The 15289-nt window shown below is 49.3% G+C and overlaps 1 protein-coding gene across 1 annotated transcript in view; it reads right to left on the bottom strand.

The window, feature by feature from the left end:
• Window positions 1–1970: 1970 nt before the first annotated feature.
• The window catches only part of LOC137422593 (uncharacterized), a 34856-nt gene continuing 21537 nt past the window's right edge, over window positions 1971–15289 (bottom strand). The window contains exons 7-8 of the mRNA XM_068109316.2: window positions 8740–8888; window positions 1971–3714 (exon numbers count right to left, since the gene is read on the bottom strand). Of these exons, the coding sequence (XP_067965417.1) occupies window positions 3655–3714; window positions 8740–8888 (209 nt within the window). The 3' untranslated portion in view covers window positions 1971–3654. The remainder of the gene's footprint in view (window positions 3715–8739; window positions 8889–15289) is intronic.

The following is a 15289-nucleotide window of genomic DNA, read 5'->3' on the forward strand; positions in this document are numbered from 1 at the left end:
TCCTGGGCAGCCATTCTGTTTTCTACCCCCATTAACCCATTTCTCACCTCTTTTATCCCGTTGTCTAACCCCTCAAAATTATTGTCTAACTTCTCACCGGTACCCCTCGCTTCGTCCCTCATTACCCCCAATTGGTTTCCCATTACCCCCATTTGGCCCTCCAATCGCTCACTCTGAGCATCCATCCGGTTTTTCAAACCTCCAATTTGGTCTCCCATTTGTTCCATAAAGGCCCTCATTTGCAGGAGGAAAAGGTTCGAATCCACCAGGGGCGCTGCCACGGTCGCGGGCGCCGCGACCAGCGAGGCGCCATTTTGCGCACCCGCAATGTCGGGCGCAACGACGCTAATTTGTGCATCTGCTACCCTCGCTGCTTCGCTCTCCTCGCGTCCCTCAATTTGGTCCTGGACCGACCCTGCCTCACTCTCCTCTACCGGACCCCAGCTGTCTTGATCCGCCATAGCGCGACTTTCAAAATTCGGGTTTTTATATTTTGTAAAACACAATCAAATTTCGCCTTTATAATTTCGAGCGCGTAAACGCGCTCCGGATCGAATTCTACTTCCCAAAATTTGGGCCTAACAAATTTAGTCCCAGGTCCGAATCCGACACTCCTGACACCAATTGTTACAGACGCGGCTTTTAGATGTTAGTTTACCGAGCGGTTTGGTATGACCGCGTCTGCACAGTTTACCCGATTATGCTCGAACGTTGACTAAGTCGCGCTATGCTAAATCAATGACGGAAAAGACACAACGGCTGGATTAAAATGACACGACACCAAGGGTTCAGTTCTCAAGACCTCCGGAGGAGGTTATATTAGGGCGGAAGGTCAGATTACAACGACAAGAGGGACAGCATAGGAAGATAGGCACTTAGACACAGTCTTATCTAGCCCCGACAGACGACAGATAAACGGGACAAAACTGACTCACACGGGGATTGATGGCAAGGAGGGGCAGGTCTTCGATGGCTCAAGGTGCACCTTGGCTCAGGGGCAAAATCGACCCGGTCCAGTCCAAAGATGCGGGAAGGTCACAGCGCTCGGAGGTGGTGACTTGTCTTCTCAAGCTGGGGGCGCATCTGACGTCACGTCCGGTAAGTCGCTGCGTATATCCGGCGGGGAGTGACACGCCCTCGGCTAGTTAGCTCCGCCCCAGATGGAATCGGTCCGCCCTTCTTATTGGGTGCGGGGGGGTTAACGGCTCCGCCCCTGACGAGGAGCTGACAGCCGGCCCCTTCGTGGTAACCCCGTGGAGCGAATGGGCAATGGCGGCTAACCACGCCGCAGTGAGGACGCACACTCCCCGCGCCGCGCCGCCCCCAATCTCCTCTGTTGTTGTAGTTGTAGTTGTTGTTGTAGTTGTTGTTGTTGTTGTTGTAGTTGTTGTTTCATGGGGAAGATGGGAGGAGGTAAGGGGAGGTCCTAAACTCACTACTGGTGCCATACAATCACATTCTGGTGCAACGAAGAGTCAGAATTAATGGAAACGAGTCCTTAACTGACATAGACTAAGAATAACTAGCAAGATGTCCGAAAGTTGTCTACGTGAGATGCGGTGGACCTGGGCACGACATTTAATGGGGGAAAAAGGGGAAGGTCGGTTCTACAGAGTGTTATTTACAGGCAATGGGACTAGGGAATGGGGGATTGGGGATAGTTGGGGAGTATTGGGGAAATAGGGGAATATTTACAAGCGGATATGGAGGCCAAATGCCATATCCGCAACAATATATATGTATATATATATATATATATATATATGTATATATATATATATATATATATATATATATATATATATATATACATATATATATATATATATATATATACTATATATATATATAGTATATATATATTTTTATATGTACATGTTTATAAAATTAAATATACTAGCAACGGTACCCGCCCTACGGGTGGGGCTTCAATTGGGAAGCCGAAATGAAAAGGCAAATTATCAGAAATTGAAGGCAGAATTTTTTTATTTTAAACGATTCATACAAACATCCGTTAAATCATATCACAAATCATCAAAATCTAAACAGTGCATGGCTAAACAGTACATGGACAATCACGTACCACGTACGTCTCGCTCGCTCTCATGTTGTCCCGATAATGATCCTTCCGCAGGTTCACCTACGGAAACCTTGTTATGACTTTTACTTCCTCTAGACAGTCAAGTTCGCTCATCTTTTCGGTGCACCGGCACGAGCCGAGAACGGCCCGTGCAGGGGCTGATCCGAGGAACTCACCAAACCGTCCGATCGGTAGTAGCGACGGGCAGTGTGTACAAAGGGCAGGGACTTAATCAATGCGAGCTGATGACTCGCGCTTACTGCGAATTCCTCGTTCGTGGGACACTGTATCAAGCCCCAGTCCCCATCACGGATGGGGCTCAGCGGTTTACCCGAGCCTGCCGGCGAATGGCAAAGTACACGCTGGCCCGTCCAGTGTAGCGCGCGTGCGGCCCCGGACATCGAAGGGCATTAAACGTTCATTAAACATTAAACGTTCATTAAAGGATTACGAAACGAAAAACATTACGAAATTACGTTCACACCGTCACGTCAAACACTACCGTGAACACATACATCGTCACAACATCGTCACAATGAGAACGTCGTCACAATGAACGTTATGCGAACGCGAATGTTATGCGGGAGTCCAAACCTGAGAATGCTGGAGACCAAAGCTGAAATTGGGAAAACTAAATAGCCTATTTTACTCCCGGGGATCCCAGGATTACCCACCCAAAATATCTTTGCGATCGGTTCAGCAGTTTTTACGGTACCTTCGAACGGACAGGCGGACATTTGGTGAATTATAGTAAGATACACACAAAAAGCACGGTGAAGACAGCCTGAAGTAGTGAGGCCCGATGAGAGATGATGAGTGAGCTGGTCGTGGATCCTTAGTCGACCCACTTGACTATGTCTATTATTAATTACATACTGTTTGAACATCAGTTGCATCATAATTATAGCTCTAATTATGTACTGCAGTGTTGGAACGTACCTTTTAAATCCTTAGACTGCTTACACCCCTTTGCCCTTTACACCATTTTAAAGAAAATTTAAACCCTTTTAGACCCTTTAGTCATTTTCATCCTTTAAACTGCTTCGACATCCAGAATTTGAGCCGTTATAGACCCTTTAAACCCCTTTGATCATTGAGACCCCTTCAGACATTTTACACCCTTTAGACCCCGTTAAACATTTTAGACCTTTTAAAACCCTTTTGAGCCTTTTGACACTTTAGACCTCAAAGATCCTTTACACATTTAGACCCCTTTATTAGACGCTTTAGGCCCTATTGACCTTTTGACCCCTTGATCTTTTACACATTTATGACCCTTCAGAGCCTTCACCTTTTAGACCCTTTATACTGCTTAGACGCCTTGACCCTTAAGACCATTTCGACTCATTTAGTCCCATTTAGGCCTTTTTGACCTTTAGACCCGATTGGGCACTTTTAGACACTTTTGACTCTTTAGAACTGAGACCGCTTTAGACATTAAGACCCCCTTAAAACCATTTACACACTTCGACCATTAAACCCCTTTAGACACTTTAGACCCTCAATTTAGACTGCTTGACTCTTTATGACCTTTAGACCTTAAGATGATTCCTCGATTCTCTTTACTTATAAAATTATTTAACTTTGCATGCGATGAACGTTGATGGATATGCCTTCTTGAACACCATATTCAGCTGAAAAGGAAATATGACAAGAGTTAAAATGATTTATCTCATTTAAAACAGGAAGTGCATTAATTAATCGTTTAATTTTGCATCTTTGAATGATAAAAACCCATGCACATGAATACGAGACAGACAGATTTAAACACCAGTCAAACAGACAGTCGTTGCCGATGAATGAGAAAGGTGCGACTATCCATCATCACGATCCAAACACAATAAATTACTTTGAGATTCCAGACCAATTCAGTTTAAGCTTCTATCTATATAATAAACACGAAAAGCGCAGTGAAGCCAGACGGCAGTGAAGACTCAGTGGACACACGTGCCAATATGCATAGATATATATAACACTAGATGTCGCGCGACACCTCCCCGGATACGTAGAACAGTTCGCCATCTTGGGGAGGTCCTTCAAAGCTGACGCGCTAGTGCAGTTAAAAGCGGCGAAATGCCGCAATTTTGTGCAGCGTACGACTGTACAAATAAATGTACATTGGAGTCAAGGGACAAAGGCATCACATTCCACAAGTAAGTCATGCTTTACAGGTGTATTTACGTTAATTTTAGTGGAAGTTTACCGCGAGCTATGTGTTGCCATACATCCACCACACTTGTCAACAGTACTGTCACTGTCAGTGTCAATAGAAAACAGGGCAGTTTGACAGCAGCTCAGTCATTCCCTGACTAACAGTAACAAAAATATATTCTGTAGTTTATGCTAACTGTGTTAAGTTGGAGCTAGGTGTTATTTCTTAATTTGGAGAGCTGGGTGTTATTTGTAGATTCTTTGTGTACGAGTTTCGCAATTTGACTAGTTTTGTCTCATGATAATGGGTTATTCCTGGAGATTGTCCTATAAAAACATAACAAATAGTCTATGAAAGGTTCTAGAGGGTCCTGTTTCCAGACCAAGCACTGTTGGAAATGCATTAATGAATTAGTGAGTTGATAATTATGTCAAAAATAAATTTCATAGAAATACAGTTATATAGATATATATATTTTTCTTAATGCAGGTTTCCGTCAGATGCACACCAAAAGAGATTGTGGGAAGTAGCCCTCAAGAGAGAATGGTTCAAGGCAACCAAGTACAGCGTCCTCTGCAGTGACCATTTTGAGTGCGAGAATTTTGACCGGACGGGTCAAATTGTCCGTCTCCGAGATGGGGTGATACCATCGGTGTTTAATTTCCCATCACATCTGTTTAAAGTGAGTTGATTTTGAGAGTAGAACAGACACAAAATTATTTACTTTGTTTTTTTGCACTTATACCAGTTAAAATTCATTGATTTGAAAGTTCATTGACTCTTATAGGAACCTAAGAAATTGAGAACCACCTCAACATCAAGGCAGGCTGCTGTGGTTTGTGACCAGATTGGGTCCTTTGTAGAGATTGAGTGCGACAATCAGGGCTCCTCTGCCTCCAGTCATTCAGAGGACCATGGGTATGCATTGCCATATTCGCTTGACAACTTGAAGGCAACGTAGGTTTCTTATACCTACCAGTTAATGGTAAAACTATACCAAGATATATTAAATGACCATCAACAATCCTCACTCCTGTTTTACCCTTATAAAATCCATGTGGCTGTTAAAAAATATATCTTCAACTATTAATCCATTAATTCTCAATTAATCTCGGTGTGAATACATGATGCCAGATTTGTGAATTGCCCTTGGTATTATATGGCCATTATTACCAAGATAACTCCTGAAAATCTTTCATTTCTTCATTTTATAAATGTAAAGTAATTGAAAAGTATGAAAAATATTTTTTCAGGTTAGGCTGGAGAAGAAATATCTTAAAACTAATGCATATTTGTGGCCATCCACTTTGAACCAAACCTGACCTCTAAACATGCTAAATAACTTTTTATGTCATTATAATAATGAGTTATGGACTTTTCCATTTATAACAAATAAATTAATATAATAGTTCTTTAATTGATAGATAGATAGATAGATAGATTTTTTATTTCAAACAAAAGCTGAAGAGGTTACAGTACAATATCTTATAAACAGATATAAATGTTATACATGCACATGCATTTAAACACAACAATTGTTTGAGGTAGGGATTAATTGATTGAGCTTAATTGATAGCCTTTTTAAGAAGTATTATTTGGTTAGTCCATATTTAACATCATGTTATATGTTCATCTAATCTTAATTAATTTCCTGTGAGTCACAGAGAATGTTTATTCAGTGTCTGGTCTGCTCCTGCTGTGTGGGTGGTCTGCGATTCTGGATGGTCCGCTTATTCTGGCCGGTCTGCTTTTTACAGTACCCCCAACTTTCCTCCTATGAAAAACTTTGCTCTTATTAAATATAAATTTTCCTCAGCATTAAAATGAGGTATTAATTGTACAGATCCGTTCATTATTAACCGAGCTACGGTCTCGGAGTCAATTTTTTAGCCTTGGATCCAATGATCACGCATTCTGGTTGTACCTCCGCAAGATGGCGGCGCTTCCGACGTATCGCGACAACAAGCACTGATAGGCCATGCGGCATCTAGTAATATATCTATGCCAATATGTCTCTGAATACATGCCTTTCAAAATGACGTAATCTGCCCCCAGAATGCTCGGTGGGCATGCGCAGAAACTACTGGCGACGAGAGTCATCGGGACAGGCAAAATGTATATATTGTGCATGCCAGATAAGGATTGTTACCTAAAATGGCTCGCAGAGCAAGAAATAGGTATGCCTCTGTGCACACACAAAAGAAAGAGTTTAATTTTCTGAACTTGTTCAAAAGACTGATAGCTTTCACCTCCCCGTACTGCAGTGCAAGGCCCAAAGGTTCATAGACAGGCGCGTTATACCCAAACATTCGACCATTGCTGTCAGTGAGTAGACTTTGAATCTTACGGGATTACCTCGTGTGAACATGGCAGGCTTGGTGATTGATTTAATGAACGTCTGCAATAAGACGAGGCTGTCATTCAAAACATTCAGGCAGACTTCCCAGAGGGACGCACCGTATTTGGTTTGAATGCTTCTTACAGTGCCTTCAGAAAGTATTCACACCTATTGACTTTTTCACATTTTGTTGTTACAGCCTGAATTTAAAATTGATTAAATAGAGATGTTATTGTCACTGATCTACATATAATACTGCATAATGTCAAAGTGGAAAAATGTTTCAGAAATTTTTACAAAATAATTAAAAATTAAATACAGACATATCTAATTTAAATAAGTATTCAACCCCCTGAGTACAATACTTCATAGAAGTACATTTGGCAGCGATTACAGCTTAGAGACTACTTGGGTATGTCTGTATCAGCTTTGCATATCTGGATTTGGGGACTTGCTCCCATTCTTCCTTATAGATTTGCTTGATCTCTGTCAAGTTGGATGGGAAGCGTCGATGAACGCCAATATTCAAGTTTTTCCACAGATTTTCAATGTGATTCAAGTCTGGGCTTGGCTGCGCCACCCAAGACTTTCATGTTCTTGTTCTGAAGCCATTCCAGTGTTGCTTTGGCTGTATGCTTGGGGTCATTGTGCTGTTGATACGTAAATCTTTGCCGCAGTCTAAGGTCTTTTGCACTCTGAGGCTGGTTCGCCTCAAGGATTTGCCTGTATTTGGCTCCATTCATTGTTCCCTCGATCTTTACAAGTGCCGCAGTCTCTACCACTGAAAAGCACCCCCATAGCACGATGCTGCCACCAGCAAGCTTCATAGTAGGGATGGTATTATATGGGTGATGAGCTGTGTTCAGTTTCCACCAGACGTAGAGCTTTGCATTTAGGCCAAAGAGTTCAATTTCATCTCATCAGACCACAGAATCTTTTGCCTCATGCTCCCAGGTCTTTCACGTGCCTTGTTGCAAACTCCAGGTGTACTGTCAGGTTCTTTTTTCTCATCAGTGGCTTCCTTCTGGGCACTCTCCCGTAAAGCCTAGATTTGTGAAGTGCTGCAGAGACTGTTGTCCTTCCGGCAGGGGTTCTCCAATCTCAGCCCAGGAACTCCGTAGTTCTCTGTCAGACACTCTGTCAGAGTGGTCATTTGGTTATTGGTCACCTACCTGACCAAGATCATTCTTGCCTGGTTACTCGGTTTGGCTAGGTGGCCAGCTCTCGGAAGAGTCTTGTTCGTTCCATATTCTTTCCATTTCCTGGGAACTTTCAACACTCTAGATGTTGTTTTATACCCTTCCCCAGATCAATGCTTCCTCCCAATTCTATCTCGGAGTTCTACAGACAGTTCCTTGGACTTCATGGTAGAGTTTCTGCCATGACATGCACTGTCAACTGTGGGACCTTATATAAAAGGTGTGTTTCTTTCTAAATCATGTCCAATCAATTGAATTGGCCACAGGTGGACTCCAATCCACCTGCGACCACAGGCGGACAACAATGTAGAGACATCTCAAGGATGATCAGCTCTTTAATTTTCAGTTTAATCGGATGAAAATTGATTATTTTAGAAGTTTGACCTTTGACCTTTTGACCTCAAATATAGTTCCTTTCCCAATTAGGTGAGGCACTATGCAATTGCTGTTTAATTTTCAAGTCAATCGGTTGGAAAATGGACAATGTTTTAGATAAAAATTGACGATTTTCGAAGTTTTACCTTGAGTTGACCTTTGACCTTTTGACTTCAAAAATAGTTCGTTTACCAATTTAGTGACTCGATTTGCAAATCCTGTCCAACTTTCAGGTCAATCGGATGCAAAATGACGATTTTAGAAATTCGACCTCAAGATGACCTTTGACCTCAATCAACAGGATTGTCAGTTTCATGATGGTAACAGGACTTGGTAAAGTTTCATGATGATCGGTTTGGAATTGTGACCTGTATGAGATTGACATACAGACAGACTGAATAACGCACAAGACCAACCAATATACGAGTACTTGAAATTGAATCTTGAAAAAATATACTTGAAAAATACAATCAGAAGAGACAGACCAGAATTCAAAATCTTCGTCATAACAAACAGACAAACAGGGGTGAAAACATAAGCAGCTCCGCTCACCTTCGTTGGCAGAGGTAACAACATCACAATTATAGTATCTTACCTCGGATTCAATTTCATTTGCCAGTTCTCGAAAGGCAGGTGATGCGTTGTTATGAAGGTCTTCATGGAATTTATGATTCACGATCTTCAACCTTAAGCTATAGTTGACCTTTTTCGATGGTTGTGTTGTTGGAGATAATGTTGATGAAGCTGAAAAACACAAAACTACAGATTATAAAGCTCAAAAGCAAAGAATACAGGGTGTTTCAAAAAGATTGATACAACTTTGACTTCCTGCCATTTCTTTGTTTTTTGACCTATAGCGTTTTCTTTTTCAGGGTTTGTTGGTGTTATCGTGGTATTTGTTCCCTGCGATTTCTAGCTCCGTAGCTCAACTATGCCATTGACAGTGGATCAGAAGACAAAAGTGGTGGCTCTGTGGTATGAGACTAAATCAACAACCACAACAACATTTTCTGGAGGGCAGAACCACCTGAGGAGATCACTGAGAGGTACCTGAAAGGGCCTAAGGTCACATGCTTCTGCGCCTTCAATGCCAGATGGTGAATGCTAGGGCCTTACTGGTTTGAGAATGACAACAGCAGGACGGTGACGATCAACGATGGGCGCTACCTGGCCGTGCTCCAGAAGTTCCATAATGATCTAGCCAAAAAGGTCACCCCAAACCAGCTCAGCATGACCTGGTTTATGCAGGATGGTGCACCCCGGCATACAGCTGGTGACACCATCACTTTCCTGCAGCAGCTTTTCAGAAACTGCCTCGTTGCCCTGGGTACTGCTCTATCTACGTCAACCGCCCTGCCACACTGGATGATCTGAAGCAGGAGGTGTCAGACTACCTCCAGGCAGTGCCACATGAGACCAACAGGAAAGTTGGACAGAACTTTTGAGTCAGGATCAATACCTGTCTGAACCGCGGAGGGGCACACATCGAGAACGTCAATTACAAGGATTTTGCATAAATGCCAATTTCAGACCTTGACCTGTCACTAACTCCAGCAGTGAGTTACTGCAATAACAATCAGTGATAGAAAATACCATGTCATAAGCTTTCAAGAAATGTTTGATTCACGTTCCTGAGGTTTCTGTTTCTTTTAAAATAAACATTTAAAGTTGTATCACTCTTTTTGAAACGCCCTGTAAACAGTTTATCAACAACAAAAGTTGTGACGCAAGAGATGATTTTCATATGCATTTTCACATGATACTACAGTAGTGGAAATATTGTATCAGTGGTGGGGGTGGGTGATTCTGGATAAACAACTGTTGCTGCAACTTATCCTTGTACAACTAAAGAGACACTTCCAGAAGCGATTACAGTATTGATGATACTTACATAACTGGGGCTTAAGATGATTATAGCACTGCTGTTGCTTTAGTAGAAATATTGATGATCGAGCAAGTCTTGCACCTGCAAATTGTTGTTTCTAGACACTCTTTCCTGTGGTGCATTTTGAGCATTTAATTTGCAGCTATAGGTAAAGCAAACAGGGTTTTAGGTTGTATTTATAGAGGGATCAATTATAAATCAAAATATGTAGTTTAAACACTGTACAGGAATTTAGTGAGACCTCATCTCGGATATTGTGTGCAGTTTTGGTCTACACATTTGATGAAGGACATAGCTGCCATAGAGAGGGTTCAGTGTAGGCCTACGAGAATGATTCCGGGGCCGAATTGCCTCCTCCTGTGTCAGATTTACTTGCTAAATAAATAAAAATGTAAACATTAATCGCATCATTCATTAATCCCTTTCACGATTTATCATTTATCAAGTCGGTCTGAATGGATGAACACCAGAGGCCTTTTCATCGGGGATTAGTATTAGCTCGTGGTCTGAACTCAATGATACCTGCGGTCTGGACGTGGACCAGGATCCGCCATTTGAGGACCCCTTGGCACTCTAATTACACATTCATCTCCGATGCAACAATGACGAAATAAACTTTGATTACCTGAAAGTACCGCTATTGGTGGGCAAAGAGGCTCCTTTGGAAGAGAACATGAAGCAACACAGCACTGCAATAGAAATTCAAATGTCTATCTGCATCGGTATCAGTACAAGTGATACATTTTCCGCGCATGCGCACGAAGGAATACTTGCTCACTCCGACTAATGAAATCCAACACATGCACAAACCTACATGGTATTGAAGCGCGATGCTGCGCGCGCTAATGCTTACGCAAGGAGCAAGCGGACAACGCGATTCATAAAAGAGTCTTTATTGAAAGTACTCAAACTGCAGCACTGAGCTGCTCCGGGCTGCGCGCCCCGTGTATATCTTGAGGCCACGCCTCTGTCTTGGGCGTGGCCGCCGCCCACTCGGTGCGCGGAATGATGTCACCACGCCAGTGGGCTTTCCTGTCCGCCACACGCGCCCCCCCAGAATTCCCGCGCACCTGGAGGGCCAGTTTGCGGGGCAAACGGATGACCCGGCCGAAGCGCCCCCTGGCGATCGGCGGCGTCCGGGGTGCAGGGATGCCAGGTGGGATGCCTCTGGCTGCCCCTGGGATGGGTGCAGGACCGGGGGGCGGCGTGGCGGCGGGGCTGGGCGGTGCCGGGGGTCCGCCCGCAGGGGGGCGGCCCCGACGCGGGGGTCAGGCCACTGGCGGTGGATGGTCCACGTCGAGGTGGGCCGGCTTGAGGCGGTCTACAGAAACGCAGTCAGGAGTACCGCCGATGTCCAGGGTTTGCCTCGGACTCCATGCTCGGACTCCATGCTTCGCCTCGGTCTCCAGCACGCGGAAAGGCCCGTCGTACGGGGGCCGCAGTGGTGTCCGGTGGGCATCGTGGCGGACGAAGACGTACTCCGCCGTGCGAAGCTCCGGGGCGACGTGCGTCGGTGGGTGCCCGTGGCATGCCGTTGGCACCGGGGCGAACCTCTGGGCGGTCTCTTGCAGAGCGGAGCGCTGCTGTGCCGCGGACCATGGTGCCGTGGAGTCGGGGAGGAACTCGCCCGGCACCCGCAGCGGTTGCCCGAAGACCAACTCCGCCGCGGATGCGCGCAGGTCCTCCTTGGGCGCCGTCCGGAGGCCCAGCAGGACCCAGGGGAGCCTGTCGACCCAGCCGCCGTCGCGGAGGGTGGCCCGGAGCGCGGCCTTCAATGAGCGGTGAAATCGCTCACACAGGCCGTTAGCCTGGGGGTGGTAGGCCGTGGTTCGGTGCAGCCGGACCCCGAGCCCCTGCGTGACCGCACCCCAGAGCTCCGAGGTGAACTGGGGGCCGCGGTCGGACGAGATGTCTGAGGGGGCGCCGCACCGGGCGACCCAGGTGGCGATGAAAGCCTGCGCGACGTCCGCCGCCGTCGTCGACGCCAAGGGCACGGCCTCCGGCCACCGGGTGGTGCGGTCCACCATGGTGAGGACGTGGGTGAAACCCGCGAGGGAGGCAGAGGTCCTACCAGGTCCACGTGGACGTGGTCAAACCGGTGTTCCGGCACCGTGAACGAGGCCAACGGGGCCTGGGTGTGCCGGTGCATCTTGGCGCGCTGGCACGCGAGGCACGTCCTGGCCCAGCCGCGGACGGCCTTCCGGAGGCCATGCCAGACGAACTTGTCAGCGATCAACCTTTGGGAGGCCCTCGCGCCCGGGTGGGACAGGCCGTGGATGGCGTCAAACACCTGGCGCTGCCAGCCCGTGGGCACGATGGGGCGAGGCCGCCCGAGGGAGACGTCGCACAAGAGGGCCGCGCCCGCGCCGTCGAACGGCACCTCGGTGACGCGGAGGCCTGTGACGGCGGTCCGCAAGGCCTGGACGTCGGGGTCAGCGGCCTGGTCCGCTGCCATCCGGGCATAGTCGATGCCGAGGTGGACTGCGTGGGCTACGGCCCGCGAAAGGCAATCCGCCACCGGGTGGTCCTTCCCCGCGACGTGCCGGATGTCCGTCGTGTACTCGCACACGGCCGAGAGGTGACGCTGCTGCCGGGCCGACCACGGCTCGGTGACCTTGCCCATCGCGAAGATCAGTGGCTTGTGGTCGACGAAGGCCGTGAACGCACGGCCCTCGAGCCGATGGCGGAAGTGCCTGACCGCCAAGTGAAGCCCGAGCAACTCGCGGTCGAAGGTACTGTAATGGCGTTCGGGCGGGCGAAGCTGCCGGCTAAAGAACGCCAGCGGTTGCCAAGGTCCACGCACCCATTGCTCGTGCACCGCGCCCACCGCGTAGTCCGAGGCGTCGGTGGTGAGGGCGATCGGTGCATCGGGCGCCGGGTGCGTGAGCATGGTGGCATTAGCCAAGGCGAGCTTCGCGCCTGTGAACGCCGTGTCCATCTGCTCGGTCCAGGTAACGTCGCCTTTGCCCGGCTTACCTCGGAGAGCTTCGTGCAGGGGGCGCAGGAGCTGGGCGATACGTGGCAGGAACTGATGGTAAAAGTTCACCATGCCCAGGAACTCCTGCAGCCCTCTGATCGTGCGGGGGCGCGGAAACCCCTTCACCGCCTCCACCTTGGCCGGCAGGGGGACGGCTCCGTGCCTGGTGACACGGTGCCCCAGAAAATCGATTACGGCGACGCCGAACCGGCACTTTGCGGGGTTCACAATCAGGCCATGCTGGCCCAGGCATTCGAAGAGCGTGCGGAGGTGGCGTAGGTGCTCTTCGCGGGACGCGCTGGCGACGAGGATATCGTCCAGGTAGACGTAGACAAAATCCAAGTCGCGCAGGACGCTGTCCATCAGTCGCTGGAATGCCTGAGCCGCATTCTTCAGACCGAAGGGCATCCGCAGGAACTCGAAGAGTCTGAATGGCGTGATGACCGCCGTCTTCGGGACGTCCTCCGGCCTGACGGGGACCTGATGGTAGCCGCGTATGAGGTCCACCTTCGAGAAGAAGGACATGCCCGCCAAACGGGCGGAAAAGTCCTGAATGTTGGGGACGGGGTAGCGGTCGGGAGTGGTGGCGTCATTGAGACAGCGATAGTCCCCGCACGGTCGCCATCCCCCGCCGGGCTTCGGCACGATGTGCAGCGGCGACGCCCAAGTACTCTCCGAGCACCGAACGATGCCGAGTCGCTCCAGGGTAGCAAACGCCGCTTTTGCCACCGCCAGCTTCGTCGGCTCGAGGCGGCGTGCCCGGGCGTAGACCGGTGGCCCGACGGTGGGGATGTGATGGGCCACCCCGTGCTTGACGGCCCCCGCCGAGAAGGTGGGCCGCGTGAGGGCCGGGAATCCGGCGAGGAGGCGGGTGAATTCGTCCGCTGCCGGAAGCGTACAGATCAACGTGGCCGGAACCGAACCGTTCGGCAAGCCGCTTGGCAAGCCGCTTGGCAAGCCGCTCGGCGAGCCGCTCGTTGAGCTACTCGACGAGCTGGGCAGCGCACAAGCGAGTGAGCTGAACGTCTCGGCCTGGACAAGACGTCTGCGCTTTATGTCGACCAGGAGCCCATTAGCGCACAGGAAGTCCGCGCCAAGCAGTGCCATGGGCACGTCGGCGGTGATGAACGTCCATCGAAAAACCTGCCCTCCGAACCGCAGAGAGAGGCAGCGTTTTCCGTACGTACGGATGGGCGTCCCGTTCGCGGCAAGCAGTGCGGGGCCCCCACCCACGGCGTGCTTGTCTGACGTACCGGCGGGAACGACACTCACCTGCGCTCCCGTGTCGCACAGGTAACGGTGCCCGGATAAGGTGTCCGTTATGAACAGCAGGCTGCTCGAACGGCCGGCGCTCATCGCCACTATTGAGCGCCGGCCCGGGCATTTCCCGACCTGTTGAAGGAGCATGGCGGATGACACTGCCGAGCCTCGTGGCTGAACTTGGCGTGGAACCAGCACCAGGTGGTGGAGCTGGAGGAGTGCGGCTGGCTCCGCCAGGCCGGTGGAGTTGGCGGTTTTCCCCGCGGTGGCGGTTTTTGCCGCGGCGGTGGGCGGGGCGTGGCGGCGGTCACGAGGTGCGTATCAGCATGCTGCGTATGCTGTGTAAGCTGATGCTGTGGATCAGCATCGTCAGCAGCATCAGCCTCGAGGTCCGTGACGGCCGCACCGACTCTCGCCCGCGTATCCGAAGCCGTGAAGTACCTGTCCGCCTCGGCTGCCAATGCTCGGGGTTCCGTTAGCACGGTCCTGGCCAACGCGAGGCGAACCTGTGCTGGAAGTTGGCGACGGAAAAGCGCCCGGAATAGAGAACCGGGGGCTTCGTCGCCCAACAGTGACAGCATGTGGTCCATTCGGACCGACGGGCGCGTGTCGCCGAGCTCGGGGAGATCCAGGAGGCGGTCGGCCCGTGCGTCGTCCGTGAGGCCGAACGTGGTTAGGAGTAGCCGCTTGAGTGCCTCGTACTTGTGGCCGTCCGGTGGGTGGCGAAGGACGGACACAACTCGAGCGGCCGTGCCGGGCCCGAGGGAGGCGACGACGTGGCAGTAGCGCGTGTCGTCGCTGGTGAGGCGCCAAAGCTGAAATTGGGCTTCGGCTTGGACGAACCAGACTTCGGCCTGGGCCTCCAAAAATTCGGGAAGTTTAATCGACATTGCATTGTTGTTTGCCATTGCAATGGCGTCGTGTTCGGAAGGATCGCTACGGCAGATCCAACGTCGAGGTCACCATATGAAGCGCGATGCTGCGTGCGCTAATGCTTACGCAAGGAGCAAGCGGACAACGCGG

The sequence above is a fragment of the Myxine glutinosa genome, chromosome 2, assembly GCF_964187855.1.
Source record: "Myxine glutinosa chromosome 2, kmMyxGlut1.1, whole genome shotgun sequence".
Taxonomy (NCBI): Eukaryota; Metazoa; Chordata; class Myxini; order Myxiniformes; family Myxinidae; genus Myxine; species Myxine glutinosa.